The sequence below is a fragment of the Nipponia nippon genome, unplaced genomic scaffold (genome assembly GCF_047370975.1).
Source record: "Nipponia nippon isolate SJK-2023a ecotype South Korea unplaced genomic scaffold, ASM4737097v1 scaffold_1, whole genome shotgun sequence".
Taxonomy (NCBI): Eukaryota; Metazoa; Chordata; class Aves; order Pelecaniformes; family Threskiornithidae; genus Nipponia; species Nipponia nippon.
This window is the reverse complement of record NW_028262290.1, coordinates 768,673-793,932: the sequence shown is the minus strand read 5'-3', so window position 1 is coordinate 793,932 and position 25,260 is coordinate 768,673. Positions and strand designations below refer to the sequence as shown.

Genomic DNA, 25,260 nt, shown 5'->3' with positions numbered 1-25,260 from the left:
GTTTTATGAGGCAATTAAATGCCGGTGAAGAGTTTACAAGGGCCAGTTTCAAACGTTTCATTTCGGGAGTTATTAAAAGATCTTTGAAGCGTTTTGTTTATGCAATATTTTACAGGACCGCATAAACCCGGACGCCGCTCCGCACCTGCCTCTCTTAAACTGCGGCTCCGCGGGGACACCCGGCGCGCCCTCCCTCGCCCCGCGCGGCCGGGACGTTTCTGCGGTCCAGCAGCCTTAGAGAAAGGTTTGTGGCTGGGGTCCGCGACGGGGCATGCCTCTCCAGAGCAAGGACAAGGGGCTCCTCTCTTTCGCAGCGGAGAGCGCGTGGGAGCGGCTGACGCACCAAGGGCTGCCTGTCCCTGGTGCCCCCCGGTACCCGATGCTCCTCCAGCCAGAGCACACAGCAGCCGCCCATCCCGGCTGGAAAGCTGCCCGGGCGGCTGGATGCCGCGGGAAGCGCGGGGTCTGCAGGCAGAATCCCCAGCTCCATGTGTATTTCCCCCCCCCCCCCCCCCCAAACCCAGTCTCCCCCAGTTTGAGAGCGGAGCCGATGCGGGGCTGTTCGGAGGGAGCGGGCGCCTTCTCGCCGGAGCCCAGGGGCTCAGGACGCCGGCGCTTCTGCCAGACAGAGAATGACATTTGTTATCTCCCGAAGCCAGGAGAGACGCTCATTTATCACCGTGGCTGTACAAGGGTCCTCAGGAGAAACGTCCGTCCTGCTTGAAAAACAGCCTTTCCAAAGAGCTTTAATTACCAGTATACACGCAGGAAAATGGTCGTTACTCTCCTTTCAGATAAAATTACTCGGGGTGGAAGCCGTGCTTGACTTCACAGCTAGCAATTCTTGAAATAAATGACTATTTTTTGTCCAATATTTTGCAATTTAAAGAAAATGCAGTCTTGCAGGCTGTCACACTCTCGCCGGGGCTGCGCTGCTGCTTGGCATTTTCCTTAAAGCCAGGCTTTTACAACCAGGTGAGGACAGGAGAGAGGCACCTCACTGTCTGAAGGTAAACGCCAGCACTCGGCTGCAGAACGCAGCTTGCGCCGTACACGCTCACCAAGAGCGCGCGTAGAAAAAAAGCCCCTCAACTCAAGTTTTTTACGTCTCCTGCTTTGGGGGTTTGAACCCTGGAGACTCACGCTAGAAAATACATCATTTTCAACCGCGCCATGTGACTGCGACCGTGTACGCACACACTTGATGCCCGCAGAGCTTGTATGTGAGCTTTTATCTGCCCTACAATATTTTTATCTCCTGCCACAAGGTTCTTCAGAATCCGTTCAGACGCGGCATCGCAGCAAGCAGGGGATTCCTTCATCCTGCAGCACACAGATGGTCTGGTGCTTCAGACAACAGCGCACCGAAAATAAATCTGGATTTTAATCAAGCAAACCAAGCAAGATCTGAAGGGTCCTGCTACATCCATATTTGCTTGGGAAAAAAATAAATGGGCAAAGATCTCCATTTAGGCATAGTATGGGTCCAGAGCAAAGCTGAGGGTCACGGATGCTACGGCCTCACCGGGGCCCTTAATGCACACCCATGGATGACCTCAAAACGGGCGGAAAGCTGGGTAACCCGCGCTGGTTACGGCAGTACCCCCGAGTGAGAGCAATGCGTTGCGGCAGGTGAAAATTACCCAAAAAATAGGAAGCAGCACAGGTACAGAAAACCGGCGCCCGGGGCTGAGCGGTGCTGCTCAGGGGGGCGGCCGTGACACAGTAAATGAGCGGTTCTGCAAAGCACCGACCCGGTGCCCCACAGCGGTGAAGTCGAAAGACAAAGCGAAGGCGAACAGGCAGCAACTGTTCCCTCTCCCTCCTGATTTGAGGCTGGGGATATCAGCTGAAGTCAGCAGCTGGCAGATTCAGTACAAACAAAGGGACACGGTTCTCCAGACACCACGTAATTAAGATGCAGACCTCTGCTGCCAGATCCCAGGAGGCATCGGACAAAATCACACAAAGAAAAACAAACCTACTGAGGACCATTAGGTACCAGGGCATCACCTGTATCTCGGGGAGCCCCTAACCCACCACGCCGCTGCCAGGGCTGCAGCCCTACGTGCTTGCCTTGCTCCTTTCCTCCCGCCCTTTGCGAACGGGCTTGTCAGGAACGGAGCTGGAAGAGCAGGACCTTCGATTCGGCACCTTCTAATTTTTAAGTCCTCGCTCCCCACCTCTGTAACTCCTGTCTGCAGCTAAACCCTGACTCGGGCCTTCCCTGCGGTGTCTTGCAAACTATCGCTCTCCTTTGCTCAAACTCCTTTTTAAGCTATTGTTTTAAGGTCAATACTTGAGCTGTCAGCTCCTGGGCTGCCGTCCGCCGTCCGCGATACCCAGAGGAAGACTATGCAGGCCAGCTTAAGAGGGCAGGGTATGGCGTCCCCCCGGGGAACCCGGCACGTCAGGGGAAGGGTCGGAGGCAGAGCTTCGGGCAAGCCAGGCTACCAAGGCAGGGATCGCGACGCGCAGGACGAGGCACCGAGCGGAGACGTGCGTTCCCTGTAACACCCGTTGGGCGGTGGAAGGAAGCAGCCGTACCTTGATTTGCACTAAATCAGCTACTAGACTAAAAAGCTATTTTGAATCCCGGCTCGAGTGCTATCAATCTTTAATCTCCAGCAGGTATAAGCTTTGGGGGGATTCACGCTTGGGAAAGAGTGAAATAGCTCTAAATGGCTCTTGCTTTAGAGTCTGGAAATAGCTCAGGAACATGGAATATTAATGACCGCCCCCACCAGAGAGGCTGTCCGCATTCTGCTGACTGAACAGGCGCGCGAACCAAGCGCAGCCATCAAAAGGGCATCAGCGCTGCTTCTGCTTTCCTTTGATTATCCCCGCGAGCTTACGAGAGAAGGCGGCGTTCCGTTCCCGCAGAGAACCCGGCTGCAAGCAGCGACCGAGCACGGGAGCGGCAGGCGTCGCCAGCAGCGAAGCGGCAACGGCGCCCGCAGACGACACTGCTTTTCCAAACCCCAACCTAAACGCTGCTGCAGCAGGGAGCGGCGCCATCGGGAGCCAGAAGGAAAAGTGCTTTTTCAAAATGTGCAATGTAACACGCTCGAGACACAGAGAAAAAGGTTCGGTTTTGAGACCGAGTCGCTTCCGATAGCGAACCCACTCCGGAGCAGCGAGAGGGCCCGGCTTCGTGTTTGGAGTCAGCGCCCTAATGCCTGCTGCCGAAGGAGCCGGGCACAGAGACACAACGTTTTGCTGCTTCTCAGCAACACGAGGAGAGAGCAAAAAGACCTGAGCTTAAAGGCGAGTCCGACCTTCCTAATAAAAGCGATCTCCCTGTCTTTTATGCTTATTTCCTCACCCGGTTTCGCGTTTGCTTGGTACCCACAGCATCCGTTACTGCAGCAGACCAAGATTTCTGGATCCTCTGATCTCTTCGCTTTCTCTTCGAGGACACAGGTTAGTGGTGGACTTCGCAGTGACAGGTTAACAGTTGGACTCGATGATCTTAAGGGTCTTTTCCAACCTTAACGATTCTGTGATTCTATGATTCAAAGGATTTATTTTCAGTCTTCCCCCCCCACGAGCTGCCATTGCCACCAAAAAGCCACCCCGTCGTCCCCCCCTCTCCCTTACGCTCAGGCACGCCTTGAAGCCCAGAAGCCGGTCAGGGAACGGCGCGGGGCGTTTTGCTCTGCCTGTCCACGACAGCGAGGACAGGAGGATCGCTGTCAGCGTTAGCCATTGAAGGCTTTCATCTCTCTGGTGCCTGACGTCAAACTGCCCGCTTCCATCCCCGGGAATGTGTCCTGCCCTCAGACGTAACAGGATAAATACGACAGGAGTACAGTGTCACAGTACCCTCCAGGACAAAATGGCCAGCACACGGCTGGACAAACACATACTGCAACGGGTGGGCAACTGGCTGACGCGTCGGGCTCGAAGGGTTACAGTAAATGGGGTGACGTCGGGCTGGCGACCAGGCACTAGCGGGGTTCCGCAGGGATCCATCCTGGGGCCAGCGCTCTTCAATATCTTCACACACGACTTGGATGCAGGACTGGAAGGTTTGTTATCAAAGTTTGCCGATGACACAAAAGTGGGGGGAGCCGTTGACACTCTCGAGGGCAGAGAGGCCCTGCAGAGAGATCTGGGCAAGTGAGAGAGCTGGGCAATCACCAACCCTATGAAGTTTAACAAGGGCAAGAGCCGGGTTTTGCACCTGGGACATGGCAGCCCTGGATGTACCTACAGACTGAGGAAGGAGAGGCTGGAGAGCAGCCCCGCGGAGAGGGATCGGGGGTTCTGGGCAATGGCAAGTTGAACATGAGCCAACAGCGTGCCCTGGCAGCCAAGAGGGCCAACCGTGCCCTGGGGTGCACCAAGCACTGTATGGCCAGCCGGCTGAGGGAGGGGATCGTCCCGCTCTGCTCTGCGCTGGTGCGGCCTCACCTCGAGCACTGTGTGCAGTTTGGGGCGCCGCAGCACAAAAAGGGCACAAAGCTCCTAGAGAGCGTCCAGAGGAGAGCCACGAAGATGGTGAAGGGTCTAGAGGGGAAGCCGTACGAGGAGCGGCTGAAGGCACTTGGGTCTGTTCAGCCCGGAGGAGAGGAGGCTGAGGGGAGACTTCATCGCGGTCTGCAGCTTCCTCACAAGGGGAAGAGGAGGGGCAGGCGCTGATCTCTTCTCCCTGATGGCCAGTGATAGGACCCGAGGGAACGGCAGGAAGATCTGCCGGGGGAGGGTTAGGTTGGGCGCTAGGAAAAGGTTCTTCACCCAGAGGGTGGTGGAGCGCTGGAACAGGCTCCCATGGGAGGGAGTCATGGCACCGAGCCTGACAACATTCAAGAAGCATTTGGACAACGCCCTCAGACACATGGGATGAATTTTGGGGTTGTCCTATGCAGGGACAGGAGCTGGATTTGATGATCTTCTACTTTGCTCCTCTACTGTGCTCTGGGGAGACCCCCCCGGAGCCCCGCGTCCAGCTCGGGGGTCCCCAGCACGGGAAGGACATGGAGCTGCTGGAGCGGGGCCAGAGGAGGCCACCAAAATGGTCCGAGGGCTGGAACCCCTCTGCTGTGGGGACAGGCTGAGAGCTGGGGGTGTGCAGCCTGGAGAGGAGGAGGCTGCGGGCAGAGCTGACTGCGGCCTCGCAGTGGTTAACGGGGGCTGGTAAGAAAGGTGGGGACAGGCTTTTTAGCAGGGCCTGCAGCGACAGGACAAGGGGGGATGGTTTTAAACTGACAGAGGGGAGATGCAGACTGGATCTAAGGAAGAAATCTTTTACACTGAGGCTGGTGAGACACTGGCCCAGGTTGCCCAGAGCGGTGGGAGATGCCCCATCCCTGGACACACTCAAGGCCAGGCTGGACGGGGCTGTGAGCACCCTGCTCTGGGTGAAGATGTCCCTGCCCATGGCAGGGGTTGGGGGGGATGGGCTTTGAAGGTCCCTTCCAACCCAAAGCATCCTGTGATCTATGATCCTTGTGGGTCCCTTCCAGCTCAGGACACTCTTTGTTTCTCGGAAGCTGAATTCCAAGGACTGCGAGCAGGGAAAAGCTCAGATCTGGGTCTGCAGAGTCCCCGGCAAGAGGGGACCGCAATCCCTGCACCCCCTTGGGGCCAGCCCGTGCTGCAGGACATGGAGCCCAGCAGTGTTCACAGGAGACGCCGCTCAGCCCATCCTGCGGCAACGGAGAGAGCGGCGAGGACGGAGGATCCTGCAGCTGCAGGCTGAAGGCGATGGCGTGCCTTCCTGGGCAAAGGAGGGCCGAAAGCTTTTCTCTGGGAGGATGGCAAAACCTACCCTGCTCCCTTCCCCTGAACGAGGCAAATCTTGTGTTCCCTTCACGGAGGAGGACACAGCTGACCGTGGTTTAAGCGTGGGTCAGAAACTTCGGCTGCTCTTTGCAGCCACAAAGGCTCGCTCCTTCTGTAGGTTTTTCTAAATGCCGAGACATTCAGCGGTCCCCAAAAAGCACCCGTTCCCAGTTTACCCGTTTCCACTTTTCCAACAAGCGTAAAGGTAACAATTTCAAGAGTTTCAACTGCCTCTGCTCCACCACAGAAAATGGCATTTACTTTTCTTAGAGCAACGAGAGAGGCGTTTTTATATCGTATTGACGAGAAAAACGACTTTTGTTTCATCAAGGCTCAAAAGTCACCGTCTTAATCACAGTGTGAATATTCTGTAAAAAACTAGTACCACACAGCAACAGGCTGCGTTATTAGGTTGCTAGCTTGACAAATGAAAAGCTATAAATAAGCTTTTTAAGTGTCTACGTAATTTTGTGGCGAGTTTAGATCATGATAGCATCCTTTGATTATAGGGGCAAAACCCCTGTTCCACCTTCCTCACTGATCAATCAAAGACTAAATCAAAGGTAACGGAGGCCAGGGAAAGACCAAACGATACCACTGACTCAACCCACAGCACACCAGTATCCCCAGCACCGTCCCCTGCCGTCATCGCTATCGCTGCCGTCGTACGGACTGAAAGGTCAGCAACCGGGGCGACGTGGACAATCTCTGCAGGAGGAACGACCACAGACAGGAGGGTTCTTTAGGCTTGGAGAAGAGATCAAAGGGGATATGTCAGAGCCCTGTAAAACCGTGAATAATATGGAAAAAATGATTTGTTCACCCTTTCAAAATAAGAACAAAGAGTCACCCGACCGTAAGTTTTAACAGAGGAGTATTTTCACTGCACAAGGCAATTTAATCGCAGAACTCGCAGCCCTCAGAAGTTTGCATCCACAAAGAGATAAGCTAATGCATTACAGGAACACCAGAAACCACGAAAGGAGGTGCAGCCCTTGGTGCAGCAGCCTTCGGAGCGCGGGAGCTCGCTGTACCAGGCAAGAACCCTCCTCACCCGGATGCCAATGTGCTTTCCCTACACATCTGTTGTTGTCAAAGAGTTTCAGCAGTTAAACAGCTGACCAGTAAATCCATTATACCCGTCTCTGACCAGTAAACCCATTATACCCGCCTCTGACCAGTAAATCCATTATACCCGTAACTACTTCACGTTTTGAATTCACTCATTCTGTGGAAACCAACAGAATGCTCGGAGAAATGCTGATGCCAAATCTGTCAGCCATGCGACCAACACGGGCAAAGAGAAGGACAAGATCTGTGAGGTCCTCCTGGAGATGTCCAAGAGAAAGCCACGAAGACTCTTGCTGCAGAGCAATAGTTTCCACCACTGCCCAGCGAGGATTTAACCTCAATTTTCAAGCAAAACATCTTGAAAGAGCTCTGCGACACGCTGCAGAGCGTCCAGGAGAGCCCCTGTCCTAGGAGAGCCGGGGAGAAGAGCAGGTCTTACGCGGGCATCTTCAGAACCAGTCACAAACCGGAGCAGAGCCCAAGGGCGAAGCAGCGTTGGTCTGGGTCACAAAGCCCACCGGAGGCAACGCCGCCGTTCCCCAGATCTGCAGGAATCGGTGGATTTTTTCAGAAAGGCGCCAGACAGAGGCTCTCGAGCGTGAAAGGCTACTCCACGCAACAGCCCCTCGCTCATTACGCCCGGGGTCTCACAGAGGTGGATGGACTCGTTCGGTAGTAACTCACCTTTTAAAATAATTTTAACTACGACAGAATACTCAGGTAGCACCAGTTCATACAACCGGGGGAAGAGCCCATTCTTCTGTGTCAAGAAAGATGAACCGCCTGTCCAAATAAACTCCCAGTTCAATTAAAAAGCTTGTATCTCGGGATCCTGTCGCATTATCTTTAAACAGCCAACAGCTCTCGGACCAGGCTGGCTACGAGAGTGGCTCCGACACCAGGCAAAGCTTTCGTAAAGAACTGATCCAGAAAACTCAGTTCACGGTGACCGAACCTGTAAGCATCAGGGAGATTCTCGTCAGTCCCGAGCGCAGGGTTAAGCTACGCTTGTCACCAAAGCACTGAAGGTCCCCGCGGTGACCCGGCATAAGACAACCGTTGAACTTCAGCCGCGGCAGCAGTAACACCCACTAGCACATCACTAGCAACATACAGATGTAAATCAAGCATCAAAACCAATTTTATTTAACACTGCACTATTCCTCCTCTTCCTAGCGAACCAGCAGAGTCTGCCTCATTCAGTACGTTGCTCTGAACCATTTCGGATGAGTACGGACAGAGGAAACTGCAGTTTTTAAGTGTTCTCTGCTCTTCTTCTGAAAAAGCAGAGGACCAAGAGAAAGCCAGACCAGTTTACTGCTCCTTAAGTGATCACGGGACTGGAAGGAGGCTGACCAGTGACGTGCCCTACTCCTTCCAGCTCTGGCCAGCTCAGGACACAGTCTGGGGCACAGGCGCACACCACCGTCCCGACCAAAGTCACTACAAGGCTCCGAGCAGCTCTTCCTCCAGAATACTCTGAAAAAGCAAATTAGCGAAGATGAGGCACGGAGAAGAGGACGGCGCTGCGCAAGAGGCAACCGGAGAGACGGCGCGAACCCGCTGCCCAAAGCCGGTGCCTCCATAACCGGCGAGATGCCTGCACGTGCCGCCCAGCCGCAGGCACCAGAGCAAAGAGCTCGCCCTGAAAAGGAGAAAATCCTGCTCCAGACCGTCCACAGGGACCTGCTAGGAAGCAGCGTACACAACAAACCGGGGTTAAGAGATGCCAGTTGGGCTGAGTTATTTTAACATCACTGTGTCAGTCTATGGTGGTAATTAATTTCAGATTTAGATCACTGCGCTGAAAAACGAGTACTCCGCAGGTCTTTAACCCACGGTTTGGAATGACCAATAAAACTGACTTCAGATGATCTCAAGCAGTGACTAAGCTCATAAAAAGCAGCAGCGTAGATAAAACACGCGGATCCCACATTATACTCAGCATTATAAGCCATCAAAGCGATTTTAAGATCAAGCTGATGTTTGACTCTGAGCCAGCCCAGGTCCCCCAGGCCCAGACTGACATGTGGAGGCCCTGGTAGCAGAGTTAGCGTTTTGGCCCCAATCTCTGAACAGCTGGAGCCCGTGCAACCTTTGCACAGGAAGGCCATAAAACAACACATTACAATTGTCCAATTTAGAGGTCATAAAAGCATGGACCACAGTCTCAGCGCAAGGCTGGAAGAGCCAGAGTTCAGCCAGCGAAACTCAAGCCGTGAGCGCAAAACCGAAGCATAGCACGCTTGCAATTAGGGATACACGAAAGCCGCTGCGGGCCGCAGAAACCTGGCCCTTCCTCCAGGAGCACCGCAGCCTTGCCTGCAAGCGGCCAGCTCCAGACACGCAGGTATCCTTTTCCTTTCTGGCTCTCGGGGAAAATTTCATTATGCACATGCAGTCTTCTTTCCATAAAATCAGGCTTAATGGCAACCGAGTTCCAGGAGCCTCATTTCCCTTCCACTGCAAAAGCTCTTGCCACCTCCTTTTTGAAGTGGCAGATGCTCCAGCCGCCGGTGTCGATAGCGCACCTGCACAAAGGCAAGCCTTCGTTTTGTTACGAGCAGAACCAAAAAGAGCCGCAGACTGGGCGGCCGATCCCCATCACCTCCGTCGCCTCGCTCTAAGCCAGGCTGGGGACCATTTGCGGTAACAGATGGTCCTTCGTCACGCGCGGCCCAGGCACGGGGGCTCCGGCGGGGCTGGCGCCAGAGGCATCGTTCCCTTAGGTTACTGCAGCACACGAGGAAACGGGAGGTGGAAACCCTATTCGCAGAATACAGCTGCTAGAGAAGACCGCTTCAAGCCGAAGCGTTCTCAAATGCCCGCTCCCGAGCTCCTGCAATCCCGCCCTCGAGCGTGGGGAGCCTCTGCTGCGCAAAGCCCCCACCCGAGACGCTGCTGCGCCTCGAGATTTACTGCAGCTCTACCAGAAACCCGTGCCCTGACAGCGACGTCTCATTTCCAAATCCGAACCAGGAGTGCACCATCACTTAACTCTGCTCGCTGCATTCCCACGTATTTTGAAAAGGAAATTCAGCAACAAAGTAAAACCGTAATTTGTTATTTCCAGACGGGTACCAGTGAACTGCGAAGCAGAGCCCCCCCAAAACTGCTCGATACAGATTCTCGGCAACCGCGCTGTAATTAATCCTAATACCACTGCTTTCAGTAGGAAACAGCCAGTTAATAACAGGCAGAACAGCAGCGAGGAGGACGCGGACTCTTGAGCAGGAACAGACAGATGCCGTCCAGCTGCCCGACCCTGTACGGCGCACAAAGAAAAGAGGCTCTTTCTATGTAGCCAGACGTCCGTGGCTGCTCAGCTGCACGGGGAGGAGGCCCCCGAGGACAAGATGCTCCTTCATCCAGTTCCGATTCCAGCAGGCAGACCTGGTTCACAGGAGAATATAGATCACTACTGCCTCCAGAAGACTCTTTTGATAAAGAGGTTTGGCCACCCTGGCTGCAGACAGCAACGGCACGGTCTCGCTGGTTTGCCGACAGCTGAGTGTCCCGGCCTTTTTTTGCCCACGAGAAGCAGAGGAAGCATCCAGCCTGCTCAGAGGGGCAGGAGGAAGGCTCTGCACGGTGGCTAAACCGCCCAGAAAGCTGCCTGCCTGGCAGGCCTTCCCAGAGCCCCGTAGGGTTCGGGGCAGGGTGAGCCCTGGGCCGCCTCTGCCCCGTTACCATGGACCGGACCTCCCTAATCGGCTTCCGTCCTGCTCCCCAGCAGCTCTGGGCAGGAGCAGGGTGCGTAAGGAAGCGAACGCTTCTCAGAAGCAGGTTTTCACTGGAGAAGAAAATCGTATCTGTGGAAAACGCCTTGGGTTTATGGTTTGGTACCTACTCCACAGGGGATTTGCCCTGAGCAACTGAAACGGCAGGCACGCGCTTGGGCACGGCGGTGACCCACGCCACGGGTCTCAGACTGCGGTGTCTCGGGTTTTACCTGGCAGGCAGGCCGCTGGACGGCAGCACGGGCACGGTCGCTGCCTCTCAGCTCAGCACGTCTCCAGGTACTGCGTTTTAGCCTCCTGGCTCTCTGAAGCGCAGCGTCTCCAGCGCCATTCCTCTGGCGCAGCCTCCACGTGAGGCTTCCCTACCGCGGTACGGCCATCTGAGCAGGCTCACTGCCCGCAACGAACCTCCGCGTGTTCGCTCGCGCTGCTCTGTCCTAGCAAAGATGTTGTTAAAAAAAACCATACAGGAGAAGTAAAATGTTACTTGCTGTTACCGCCCTAACCGGCACCGCTGGCTGGGACGAAGCCAACAGAGTCTCTGAAACAGGTCGGATCGCCACCGGGGGCTATTTACAGGTCAAGGTCAAGTTTGCCTGTAAACTGACCTGTGTATAGAAAACAAAAAATTAAAACTTGGTTCGAAGGTAAAGGGCACAGTAACCTGCAGTGCAACAGACTTTCCAGTTCCGGCTTAGGAGACCCCGTCCCCCCGCCCCGAAACACCCCGCACCGCTCGGCCGGCCCGCAGAAACAGCAGACGAGATATACGGACTCATAAAGCAGGGTGTAAACCACAGAAAATACCTGGCCGGCAATTTCGCCAGAAGAGCACCTTACAAACGTTACGCCTTTGCTATATAGACCGGGCCTCATTTTTTCCACGCCGGCACAGACGTGCAGAACAGATATGCAGAAGAAAACAGTTGCTCTCTCGGAGTTATTGAGGAAAGGTGAAGAGAGAAGCAGGGCTGCAAAGTTCTGCCTAATTCTAAGCCCCTGACTAAAAGCCACGCAGTTACTCATCTCCCAGACGATTTTAAGCAGCTTTTAGCCGGAGCGCCTCGCTCCCCGAAGGTGGGGGGGCTTCTGTTAATGAGGCTTTTCCGAGCACGGTGACTAAACTTGGATATCACCTACTTGGCTTCATTATGTCCTAGCTCAGCTTTTCTCTCACCTAACACTGATGGATTCAATCTTTTCAACAAATGTTCTAATGCAAACTCTATCCCCTTAGGTCAGTGTCAAACGATAATATATATGTTGCTTTTGGAACCCTGAAACCATAAAGCAAGCTACACGGGTCAAAATTATTTGGTATGATTTACTGGGGGTTTGCATACGGTAAACTAATTCTGGTGAAGAGGAATTATGCTGCAAAAGGCCAAGTTCTTGTGTCTGTTTAGATTTATTTTTGTCAAGAGAAATTTTAACTTTTAAATTCTGTTAGCAACGGGGGCCTTGTAAAAGCGGCGGGGCCTTGTAAACAGAGTCTGGCCAGGAGGAAGTGCTCTCGGCGTCCCATGGCAGCGCTTCACGCGCTGAGCCAGAGAGAGCACAATCCCCGAAGGAGACGTGGAGAAAACCGATAAAAACAGGTGCAGACACCACGGCTAGCTCGCTGCTTTCAGCAATCTGTTTAAAATTAAACTTACGGATACACTTGGGCTCCCACCGGGCCCGAGCGGAGCCGATGAATCACCGGGAAGCGACAGCCTCCCCGTCTCCCCTTCCTGCCCCGGGCTCTGCGCGAGGGCAGCGGCGCTCGGGAAGGCTGCGGGCAGGGGAGCGGCGAGCGCGGTCGCTGCCGGGAGAGGCAGGCGGGCAGGCAGAGGCCTCCTTCCTCCCTACGAAAGAACTCGTCAGGACAAATATTTCCAGATCGAGAGACCACGTCTCGGTTTAGAGCGCCGGTTTGGTTTCTCCACCCTCCTTGCGCAGGCAGCGTTCGGGCTCGTTTCGTTATCCTTGTAACGTCAGTCATTACCGCAGCGCTTTTCCAGGGCAGCCACCGCCGCGCAGAAATCCGTTGCCTACCATTCCATCCCTGCAGCAGGCGCGTACGGATAAAAAGAAGTCCAAGCGTGGTCTTCCCGACTTGTTTATGCTCCGAAAAGACGAGCGCGCTACCACGCCTAAGGTTAAGCTAAAACCCTCTCCTTAGGGAGCTGCGGGCAGGTCCCAAGAGGTGAGGAGTTACAGAAAGACACGGATAGACCTGGAGCTGGGCAAGAACATTATTATTCGGTTAAACGTTGTTCGGTACCACGGCGGCACCAGGAGAGCCAGCTTTAACTGCAACTGTCAGTTTAAAACCTGAACCCTTCCAAGTTAAAAAGCCCAGAAGAAAACATTTGGCTTAGATGAGTCACTGCTTCAGAAGCTAAGAAAGCAGAATGGAAGCCAAAAGAAACTGCAGAAATTCTAGGTCAGTAACCTGCTCAAAATTTAGTGTAATTAATAACCGCTCTTTGCCTGGAAGATCTCTGGGAGGCAGCGGCCTCCCAGCTGAAGGGACGGGGGCCGAGCGGCCGCCCTCCCCGCCGCCAGAGCTGGCGTTCCCATCCCTCCTCCCGCGGTGGGTTTCTGATGACTTTCCAATTTTGAAATACTAAAAGATAAAAGCAATCAGAACTAGAAAAGATACTAACGGGAACGCTTTTAACACGAAACTCCTCGTGAGAAAAAGCACGCTGGCTGTTGGGAAATCAGGCATTTAAGCTCCGCCGTACCCTTTGACATCACGCTGACTTACCGCAGTCAACCTGTTAATAACTGTTCCAGCAAAGCCCCAGCGCCGATAAGAAACTGCTGATGGTGCTGCAGAGTAAAAAGCAATACTGTCCAACGCGCTTCCCAAAGACCAGCACCGAGAAGTTAGAGAAAACCTTAAGCTACCGATGCTTCGCCTGGGCAGTAGCGATGCTGACCCTGGCGGGAAGGAGAGCGAGAGCCGTCCCAACGCCTCGGTGCCCCGGCCCTGACACGGCTCGCAGCGTTTGCCGCTCACCTTTGCTCTTCGCTTCTGGAAAAGCCAAGCGTTCAAACTGCAGGCTCCTTCAGCCGCTGCGGCCGCCAGGAGCCCACGCGACGCCGGGCTGCGCGGCGGCAGTTGCAAAGAATCACTTCTACGCCGGACTCGCACAAGACACCACGACTGAGAGAACGGGACGACGGAAGGGATGCGTTAGCATAAGCTGTTTTGAAGCAGAGTGCAAAACCAAAATTCAAGGCCTCTTTAAGACTTATTTAATCTACACAGAGCTGCCCGAAGGGCTTGTCTTCACATGCTCCAATAAATTTCACTTCGTGATAAACAGGGGGAAAAAAAAAATCAGCAAAAGAAGTAATTTTCAGATGGTTAACTATCTGAAAAAGGCAGCTGAGGATAACAGAGGAGCATAACCAAGCGGAGGGGCGCGCTCAGCCTCGGCTCCAGGTCCCGCTTCAGCAGCGGGAGCGGACGAAAGCTCCGCTGCAGCACCGCTGCCCGAGCGAAGCGCGGCTCCTTCTTTCTTCAGCAAGAGGCGAGGGAGCCTCGGGCTCCGCGGCCCCCAGGATGAGAGGATTTGCTCCTTTTGCACATCTTTCTCCACGAGGTAACCGGCAGGACAGGGAAATCGTGACGCAATGCAACCCTTAACTCCAAAAGCCAGGAGGCCACGAAGAGCATTAAAAGCTTCCCTAAAGCTCACGGCCGTTTCAGACACTTGGTTCACCCGTAGCTTGCTTGCCCCTTTTTTTTAAAAAAAAAAAATAAATCTCCAGAGGCCCATAAAATACCTGGAAGAAGACAAGGGACTTCTGTTTTCCAGAAACAAAAAATCCACACTAAAACTAACAAAAAATACCCCAATATCTCAGAGTAAGAGCGGATGAACCAAACCTAAACAGGTGAGACCCCGCCGTGCTCCAGGGAAGCGACGTCCTCACTCGCAAAGCCGCAGCCCCTCGGGAGCCCTATCCAGCTCTGCTGAAGGAGCTGCTGACAAGGAAGAATAAATATTTTCACGTCCAAAGTTCAGTTTATCTGCCCTCCGCCATTTGCTGCCAGCGCTAGAGACTGACGGCACCTTACCCGGACAGGCGTTAGTTACCACAGGGCAGCGGAGATGGGTTTGACTGAATTCCTGAGTCTTTCCGGCAGACTTTTTGAGCTAAGCTGAGTCAGTATGAGAAGATTTGGGAAGGTCTGTTCACAGCTGTGCAATAAAAAGACATTTACTACGAGCGTTATATTGGATGTGCCAAAGATGATAGCCAAATCAAACCAGTAAAAACCCCCAGAACAGCTTTCCCTCTACGAGCTACGAGCCATCTGCGTTTTCAATATGCTCCAAAGATCTGACTTCGACAGAAGACAAGCCGTGACCGTAAACTTTTTTTTATGCCAACAAAGCAGCTTAATATAAATTACACCTGGTGTGTTTAGCTAAAGCGAGCCCCCTTCCCCCAAGTCGAAATACACCTTTTGACAGAAAAAAAATAATTAAGAATGGAGCGTTTCAGGCGCTAAGAAACAGCCTGATGCTCCTGGCACCCTCATCCCTTTGGAGACGACTGTCACTGTTTCGGGCGGCACAGACCAGTTGTAATTTCCCAGGGTAACCGTGCAGAGACGCCTCGCCAGACGCGGGGCGCAGGCCGAATGCCGCTGCGCTCAGCCTCGGCCAGACAGCAGAGCTCTTTGCTGGAGGAGTATGATGGAGCGGATGAAGAACAGCTGGCCTAGAGACCCTCCTTCAGGTGTTACCTGCCCACCGGTACAACAGCAACAACTCCCTGTTTCCACCGGTGTCTCCGCTCCGAAGCCAGCAGGATTGCACAGGAGTGACTCCCACGCAGGTCTCTGCTGCGGAGGAGCAAGTCTGCTCAGAGCCAAGTTCAACATGGAGAACAAAGTCACGTTTGCAGGCGGCTCACGCTAGTGCCTACAACATACCGCTTTCATGGGGAAAAAGAGTCTTGGGATTGGATTCCTCAAAAATCTGTAAGATGGGGACAGGCCTCTCGGCCAGGGGGAAGGGGAAGAGCACTAGGAAGACACCAGACACTGAAATCTTGGCTTTCAAGCCAAAAATACCCAGGACGCTGTGATCGTCTGCCCTGGAGGCACAAGCCGTAGCACTCACGTGCGTTCACCCCTGCTTCAAGACCAGCAGCTGGGGCTGAAACGGAGAATCTTGAATTCACATTTTCAGTGGTGAAGGAATCAACCGCAGTCTTCCGCATATTATTCAAATACTTCTTTTCACTTAAGAGCACAGATCTTACTGCTAGTCTGATTTCATCTATTCTCACCTCTGTTACTGCATGAAAAATAGGGAAGCTACCGTTCCTCCGGCTGGAGTCACCTCCGTCAGCGCTCGCTCACCTCCCTTTGTCAGCAAAGGCGGCTGAGCTCCTCCGGTCACTCGTTACGCAGCAAGTTCCTACCCCTTTAGTCATTCGTGTTTCTGTTCCTGAAGTTTGCTCAACAATTCAACGTTCTTACACTGCTGATACAAGACCAAGACACGCTCCTCTGGTTGTGGTCGGACCTACGTCTTTTACAAAGCCAACAGTTAACTGAGATCTCCTACCCGTAACCGTTAGTATCAAAAGAGAACGAACGCAGCATCTTTTGGTCCCATCGCAAGCTCATTTTCGGAGCTACCACTCTTCGTTCGCAGCAATCTCGCGCTTAGCCAAACAAAACCAGCCCGTTTTCACAGCAGAATGAACCTGCTCCTAACTCACGGCTGGAAAAACCTCAGACGTTCAGTTGAAGTTCCCTTCACACAAGTAACTTCAGCTAATCCCCTCCGGCGCTGGAAGGCTCGGTGGTTGTTTCTAGAAGTTAGGGTGTGCAAGGCCAGCGCAAGGCAGTTTGAACCACACTGTGTATTTCTGTCTAGAAAAACTTCAGGCGGTCACCGTTACTCATCGTCTCCCTCACAGACCAACACGCGCCAGAGTTTCTTTGACAGCTGGGCTCCTCCTCCCCGAGTCCGAGCCTGTTGCAGTCTGAATGGGTGTTTTTTTCCCCAATTCCCCCGCACACCGGTGGCTGCGCGGCAACAGCCAGCAGCCGGTTGTCTGCATGAACAGCCGATGAAGCAGCAGGTCCGTCTGGAAGTTCTGCGTCGCGACTGAAGTCTCTTCCATCTCGTGCGGATACAAATGGTTCCTGTATTCAGCCATCAACGTCTTTCGAGCCTTCACGCTGGAGGAGTAAAAGCCATTATTCCCACAGAATTTGCAACAGAGACCTCGGCGCGCTTTGTGGCGCGGTTAAGGCGGGAATCCAACAGGAGTCCGGCTGCTGCCAGCTGTAGCGATTCATCGAGAAGCGGCAGCACAACAGACACAAGCTGAAGGTCTTAACCCACACCATTTCACCTACGAAATGACCGTAGCGGAGCAGATGCTAGAGGAGGTTGACTGTTGATGTTGGTGTGGCGAAGGGGAAGGAGAAGAACCTGGAACAACGCTGCTGTAGAGATCACAGAATCATAGAATCATTAAGGTTGGAAAAGACCTCTGAGATCATCGAGTCCAACCGTTAACCTAACTGCCAGGTCCACCTGGACGCAACATGATGTCAAGCAGCAGGCCCTCAAGAACATCTATAAAACTTGTCAAGAAAACAAGCGACTATGATATGATAAGAACCAGCCGATGCTTTGAAGGACACCGCAGATTCAGAACTGAAAAGACTAACCTTCAGTGAACTGGATGTAGCGTTCTTCAAGAAGGAAGAAGAGCACTTTTAACCACAAGTTCCTGAGAAAATGAAGACATGGAAAATGGCTGAAAACTCTGCCCTCCAGGAACGGAACAGCAATCCAAGCACAGGGATCGGTACTAATAACGGAGATGGGAGAAACGGAAGATAATGAAATGCAGACCCAAAAGCTGCGTTTACCGAGAGATACGGAGAACCTGCAGAAGACCAAAAAACCCCGTTACTAATGGCTGTGAAGGATGGAGAAGCAGCCAGGAAGAATGGAGCACGTTCAGCCCAGAAGAGGTGACGATGCTATTCCAAGCTCTGGAGAGCTTGCAGCGGGGTGTTGAGCCCGCACAGCACCTGCTTGGGGTGGGTGCCCCCAGGCAGCTCAGCCCGGCAGCGGGTCGGGGCTGAGGAGCGGTGGTCCCGCTGCCCGCTCCCGCGCTCCCAGCCCTTCCGCTCGACCTGCCCCCCTCACCGGTCCCCAGTTCTCTCTGTGGGATGTTTTCTGTTGCGCTGGCAATCAAACCAGCTCTTGTGGCAGAGCGCCGGAGCCGAGGCGCGGTACAGCGCGGGAGCACGCGCGCGGCAGCCGGTACGGCGCTTTGGGCTCATCTGGTACCGCGCCTCTTCCAGGCAGCAGTCTCAAGATGAAGACCTGCTAATAGGCCGTTGTGCAGCACTCATAGTGCACACAAATAGTTTAATTTTGATTGTCCTACAGGAGCCTATTTATCTGATAAACCTTCCAAAAAGTGCAAAACAGATTTTTTATTAATCGGTCAATAACTAGCTTCCTGAAGGGAGGAGGGAAGCTTCTTGGCTTTGAGAGAGGTTGCCAGTTCTCTGCTATCAGTAGAGCTCAAAGTACCGCTGTAGGCACTCCACCTAGTGGTTTACAGACCATTTATAATTAATAATGCTAATGTTTGCTTTAGCGAGAGCCAATGGAGCAGCCAGAATGCAGCCTAGAGACGCATAATGCATGTGTGAACGCTCTCATCCTTAATACAGGGGTACAAGCCTAGAGACTTAACCTCAAAACAGGCCACAGGACTGCAAGAGCCACGGAAATTCAGATGAGCACCGTGTGCTGGGACCACAAGACCGGCAGCTGGGTTTAAAGGTGGCTCCCGGTGTCGCCTGCTCTTCCTGCGAGCGACAGAGAACCAACGCGCAAAAGCAGAAGCCTCCGGCACGAACTTGTGGTAACGGCTGGGACCGGAGCTGCCAAAGGACACGATGCATCATGGTGCGTGGCGAACTAATTGTTTTAGGCAGCTGATTGCGCTTCCAGGAAAGCGGAAAAAACGGCTTCCGATCCAGGGACACACAAGTTTGTCCTGCTGTGGAGCTAACAGCGGGCTCATGACGGACAAGTCATCTGACACAACTCGTACAACTGCTGGAGGGCTAACGAAGGTCGCGTTTCCGTTTGTTTCGCAGGAAAGGAGCGCAGCTGGCTACAAGCGTGTTGGGAACGCTCTGTGAAGGCAGCTTTTTGGTCCTTCGGGGTTGGCTGTACGTGAGGTTTTCATTCGACGCCGTGCGAGGGAAGCCACTTGGCTCACTTGAAAGGGAAAACAGAAAGAGCCGCCTCTGCTGCCTGTAGACCCGTGAAACGGCAGCACGGATAGCGGTGCACAAATCTTCTCCCTGCCGCCGTTTACCAGCAGGTGAGAAGGACAATCTGCTTTTCCTTCTCCCCTCGCAAGGCGCCTGAGGAGAAGCACAGCCTCGATGTAAAGCTGGGCGCTCATACCTGGGGCACATAGAAGATGGAGAGAATCATCTAGAATGACCTTGGAGACGAAGCAGGTTCTCTCCCCTCCCATGAACACCAGAGGTGCAGGGAAGTGGTCTGCAAGCACAAGATATAGCAATGAAATCCAAGAAAAGGGAGGCTTTGGAACACGGTGCGGAGGAAATATTTTTCCACTGTGAAAGCGTCCCTTCGAAATCCCCACCCTGCCTTCCTGCTTCATCCAGCGAGAACGGAGGGCTGCTCGCTCCGTTTCCCGTAAGACCCAGAACCCAATTCCTTAGAAACAATGGCAGAGATGAAGAAGCCAGGCATAAAATAAACTTCACCAATGTATGACTCACTCCACTTTGTGAGGAGGTAAACAAGGGAAAAAAAAAACCTCATAAGAGCTTTAAATCAAGATTTATAAAGGTGATTAAGGGCATCGGACACCCGCACTCCATGTTCTAAACATGTCTAAACTGAAAGGCAACCTGGAGCCTCAGTGCGAGCCTTACCACTGGCAGATTTCCCGCAGAGCCTGCCGTCCGGGAGGGCAGCCAGGTCCCGGTGCACCGTTACAAGATTCTGATTAGGTGACACTAACGAAATTCTGTATGACCACCATGGGAAAAAGGCACGCACGGGTGAGCAACAGTGCCCCGATCACCTCGAAAGGTAAGGCAATAGTTACTAGTGGGAGTCAAGATCACCCGTTTTGCCTCCCAACCCAACAGCAATACTGGGCGAGCGGTGTCCAGCGAGAATCTAACCGGGGGCAAGAAGTCAAGAGCCTGGAGGAAGAGTACAGTATTAGAGCAGGACAGCAGACATGATCCCAAATGACTTGAGTACCCTGGTGCAGCGTAGACAAGACAGAGTAGTTGTGCTTTGTGGGAGGAAAAAAAAAAACCCACCCCCAGCACCGTGCATTGACTGAAATTTCAGATTGCAACCCCCGCGGCAGGGAGGAAGCTCCTGAAGCCTTCACAGCCTTTCCAGCTGATACCTCGAAGCAGAGCTGTACTCCAAGGAAGCTTTACACCGTGTCTGGGGTCGCGGGCCTGGCTGCTGTGACACCAGGTCTTTAATGGGTTTTAATTGTGTTCAAACGGTCCCTCCACCACCCCTTCTTGCCCTAAGCAGAAGCCCCTTACAGCCCAGGCCATACTCCTGAGACAACTGGGAGCTGGAACAGAGAGCAAGCAAGCAGCGGCCAGCCTTCTCTCCGATGAGGTCTTAAAAATAACGTGTTCAGGAAAGGAATCGCTGAGCAAACTCTCCTGCGTTTCCTGCCATCCCCTCCCCACATACATACTGCTTCATGGCTATCAGCTTGGAGTCCATGCTCTCCTGCTTTCCTTTCATCACCTGGATGTCAGTCAGTAACTTGGTGACATTGTCTTGCCGAACCTTTATATCCTCATTCTTTATACTGGATACCTGGAGACAGAAAGGAAGATGTCAGTGATGTTTCCTTCCTACAAAACGGTTATTTAAGCTTCAAAGTTGATACTGCAAATAATTCACCCCCACTCTCTAGGCCAAGCGCTGCATCCACACCTGAGTGCCTTGTGTCGAGGGACTAAACCCAGCCGCCTACAAAGCGAGTTTTCTGCCAGCATATTGCTATGTGAAAACATCAAACTCTGTCGCAGCCTAAAAAAAAATAAAAATCTTTTTGGATCAGAAACACAGTGCTCGGGTAAAAGCGAAGGCCTGCCCAAGAGCTGTTCGCCTACGCAGACCTTCAGGCAGCCAACGGGCCGAGACGTTCTCATCTACGACAATCCCAGAACTCAAACTTCGCGGCCACAAAGAGCAGGGAGCTCATCTGCACCGAAGGCGGGACACAAACGTTCTTCTTGCGCGCTTGCAAAAGGCTCTGCTGCGTGCAGCGAACTGAGTATCGTAGCAATTAAGGAAGTCATTAGCCGGTTTGAGAAAGAAAATCAGGAGAAAAAGGGCAGCGGAGCTGACTGCAGCAGAGGCCGGCAGGCGGAACGGTAAGCCTCCTCCAGAGACCCCTGAGCAGCAGCCCGTCGCTCGACATCCCCAGCATTTCCACTACAAGTGCTACAGCAGCTGAGGAGAAGACCCTGAGCAGACGATTTTATTTTCCTGATAAAACACTCACGAGAAACGACACCTAGGCATGTTTCACGAGAGCCGTACCACGTGAGAAGTCCATGAATCTGCCAGCCGTTATAGGGGTTAACACATCTCACCTATTCAATAGCAGCTCCTCTCCACTCCACCTGCCAGCAGGCCATATATCTTTAAGATCTCCTCACATCCTTCTAACGCGTTTGCCCACTGCGAAAATGTCTAGAGGAGCTAAATGCCTCGGTGAAAATGGCGCTCACGGTTATTTGAGAGCACCCTGGGATAGAGAGAGGAGCGAGCTACTCTCTCTACACATTGCTTTGATTAATATTTGGAAAAGAATGACAAAAACATGTTTCTCCAGCCCACACTTCAGGACCAATAAATTAGCCTGGAAAGTTCATAAGCGTTTTTGGAGCTCCCGATAGCAACTGTTGCTATACCGTGTCTTCAGTACACGCACCGCAACTCTGTGTTGCAAGAAACGGGGGCAGTTGTAAAGCACATCTGAGAGCTTAAAGGGAAAATGCGCTGTATTTGGGATATGCTGGAGGTTAACTCATTTAAAACAATTCAGGTATCTCATCCTTCCTTTTCCTCCTTCCACTGCTACATCTACCCTATCTTCATGTCCGTGTGTACACACCGCGTGTCCGTATTTTTCATTCCTTGAAGCACGTTAAGTAAAGACTGCAGCTCAGCTCCCTCCTACTGAAAGGCACAGTTGCTCTTCCATCTCTCCAGAGGACACAGCAAACTTCCCTCCATCAAGCTAAGGTCAAACAGATGCTACTTGTCCAGAAAAACAGGAAAAATGTAGTGCCCCGTTTTACTGAACTCGGAAACACTCTGGCTTGCAGGGGCAGAGTGCTGGCTGTTCTCTGCTGGTGGTGTGGGAGGTGTGGGAAGGCCCAAGCAGTGCCATAAAGGACCTGATGCTGAAAACACTGAGCAAAAGACCCAGGACCCAAAGGGACTGGTACCAAGAACCTGAAGCCAGCTGATCAGCGGGATGGCACTGCAGCTGGTACCTGGGTGAGGGGGGAGGCAGCCAGAGGAGCTGCTGGCCTGAAACAATAACCAACGGCGCCAGCGTCCAGCAACCCCTAGAGCACACCGATGCTTTTCAGCTCAATCCTCTAAGGAGCTCGTCTAGAGCAAGATCTGTTGTATAAACTTACGCTGGTTACTTTCCTCTTGATGTTCTCCAGGAGATGTTCCTGGCCTCGGATGAAGTACGGATGCTGGAATTCAGTATCATCTTTCTCTGGCTTCACCAGTCCTCCCTGCTCAATGTGGACAACCTTTCGAAAGCCATCTGAAAATCAAAGGGTAGATAATTGGAGAAAAGCTTAACAGGCTACATGTGAACTTGAGAAAGCAGAAACTGGCACAAGTTACCCTTGTTCGCTTCAACACCCAGTGCTCTGTCGCTGTGGTAGTCCTTTCCAACCCATCTCCTCCTAAAAATGCTATGTGGAATGAGAAACCCTTCCGTAAACTGACAGACATGGGGACAGAGGCTTCTGCTGATCCTCTCTCTACGGTCTGAAGGCAAGCGGTACGAGTCCTCTCCAGCCACCACATCCGTCCCCTGCCTCCATTTCTCCCCAGGAGAGCGGAGCCGGGCTGTTGCAGCACCCTGCCTTGCCTTTTCAACGCAGAGCACGGTACGGAAAGACAGATATTTCAACAAAACTTCTTTCAAGAATCCCACCAAAAAGAGACTCCGACATTTAGCACGCGCTCCAGGCAGTCCCAGAGGGCTTATGTTTTATTTAGTCAGGGAATAAAATGGTTTCTGAGAGCAATTAGCCATGTGCTCAGCAGCATACCCGATGCAGATGAAGCACCACTGCTATCGCCTTGCGTACTCATGAAAACAGGAACGCTTTGGAGACAAAACCACGCAGGTGTCCATCAGCAGACAGTGGGAGATGAGTTATCACTGCACTGAACTGGACGCCCAGGCCCCTCCATTCTCCGTTTCGGTGCCTTCTCGCTGCAGCACGTGCCACCTCCCCCTACGCGTCCGCGACGCAGGCTGCCGTGGCTGGCACGCCTGCGACAACGCACGCTCCAGGCACTGCAGGCACCCTGATCCTTAACCTGAAAACAAGGGGCAATTTTCTTATAGTAAAGGAGACCGCAAGGCACAGAAGGTAAATAAATGACTTCCCAAAGGCTTCAGAGCCTTTCCAGAAAACGCCTTCCTCAATGAGCTGTGCGACACTTCTAGGACAGGGCCGACAATCTCTGCAAACGGGGTCACTAGTCCTGAAGCAGACGTTCAAGTTACCGGCCCACGCACCTTATACTACAGCCCGACACTCCTAAGCCTACTCCACCTTAAGAAATGTAAGTCCATAGAGTTTTTCTCATTCTAATATATGAGGATTAAAAACATCCCGGCTCCGAACAACTCCCCAGCACCACTGCGACAAGCACCACTTTGTTATTCCCGCAGCAACGCGACCTTCTGGCGAGGGCGCAATTCCTCGGCTGCGAGGGAAGGGAAGGGAAGGGAAGGGAAGGGAAGGGAAGGGAAGGGAAGGGAAGGGAAGGGAAGGGAAGGGAAGGGAAGGGAAGGGAAGGGAAGGGAAGGGAAGGGAAGGGAAGGGAAGGGAAGGGAAGGGAAGGGAAGGGAAGGGAAGGGAAGGGAAGGAAGGAAGGGAAGGGAAGGAAGGGAAGGGAAGGGAAGGGAAGGGAAGGGAAGGGAAGGGAAGGGAAGGGAAGGGAAGGGAAGGGAAGGGAAGGGAAGGGAAGGGAAGGGAAGGGAAGGGAAGGGAAGGGAAGGGAAGGGAAGGAAGGAAGGGAAGGGAAGGGAAGGGAAGGGAAGGAAGGGAAGGGAAGGGAAGGAAGGGAAGGAAGGGAAGGGAAGGGAAGGGAAGGGAAGGGAAGGGAAGGGAAGGGAAGGAAGGGAAGGGAAGGGAAGGGAAGGGAAGGGAAGGGAAGGGAAGGGAAGGGAAGGGAAGGGAAGGGAAGGGAAGGGAAGGGAAGGGAAGGGAAGGGAAGGGAAGGGAAGGGAAGGGAAGGGAAGGGAAGGGAAGGGAAGGGAAGGGAAGGGAAGGGAAGGGAAGGGAAGGGAAGGGAAGGGAAGGGAAGGGAAGGGAAGGGAAGGGCGTGCTGGAAGGTGCTTCCTCAACACTTCAGGCAGAAGTTATGCACCAAAGTCTTCAGATGTACTTAAAACACCTAAAAGCCACTCGAGAACAGAGTGTAGCGCATCAAAGTATTTTTGGATCTCAGCATTTCTGTAAACCACTAGGATAAATCAAGAGTGTTATTTAAGTTGCTCAGAACACAGCTGCGGTAAAAAAAAAGCTTCCTGCACTTGCAGCAGAAAGCGATTTAGAGAAATTACACATTATTGTAGTGATATTAGCCAGTTTTCGGTTATTCAAGTGATCCTTAAAAACGAAAGGCTCCGGTCACGAAGCACAGAATGTGCCCCACGGCTATTCAAAGAGCTGGTGTTGAGAGGTAATGAAAATGTCATCCTTTCTAATAACATCGGAATGCTCTCTGCAGCCCACATCTGGAGCATTAAAGTTAATCCCTGATATAACCTCCACGTGAGAGGTGTATGAAAGGCATCCTTTATGCTGCTGCCTATCACGAGGACCCGCAGCCAAAACGCGAATGCAGATCCGGGTGTGCGGGGAGGAAGGGGAGCAGACTGCCGTGAAGCAACGTCTCTGGGATAATCCCAGCGTGTTCCGGCGAGCTGGCGGGAAGCAGCAGCTACAAACGCACCCATCGATCTCGGAGCATTTACACGGTCAGGCGGTTCTCCATTTCCTTGCACGTCCGAAGGGTAAGAGGAGGATTAAGGAGGATAAGTGCGGAAAACTGGGAAGGGGGGAGCATGGAGAAAGAGAATATTGCTTGGTTAGTAGAGGGCAGGGAACCGGCAGCGTGGAGATACTCGGTCAGCAAAAGCTTTGGACAGCCCTCCGTTCGCGTACCGGAGGGACCCAACCTGAAACACCAACTCGGACGCAGTTTGCTCGTACAGCAACCTGGACAGGAGCAGCGGTGTCCCGAGGCAGACCTGCCCTCCGAGCTGGCAGCAGACTGCTTGCTTTGCCCGTGGCCGT

At 53.1% G+C, this 25,260-nt stretch overlaps 1 protein-coding gene across 7 annotated transcripts in view; it reads right to left on the bottom strand.

The window, feature by feature from the left end:
- Window positions 1-25,260, bottom strand: part of HSF1 (heat shock transcription factor 1) — a 73,110-nt gene that overhangs the window by 24,030 nt on the left and 23,820 nt on the right. For 6 of the 7 annotated variants that reach the window (XM_087732267.1, XM_087732339.1, XM_087732420.1 and 3 more), the window contains exons 3-4: window positions 22,342-22,478; window positions 20,373-20,497 (exon numbers count right to left, since the gene is read on the bottom strand). In XM_087732267.1, the coding sequence (XP_087588393.1) occupies window positions 20,373-20,497; window positions 22,342-22,478 (262 nt within the window). The remainder of the gene's footprint in view (window positions 1-20,372; window positions 20,498-22,341; window positions 22,479-25,260) is intronic. The other variant, XM_087732751.1, reaches the window with a different exon arrangement.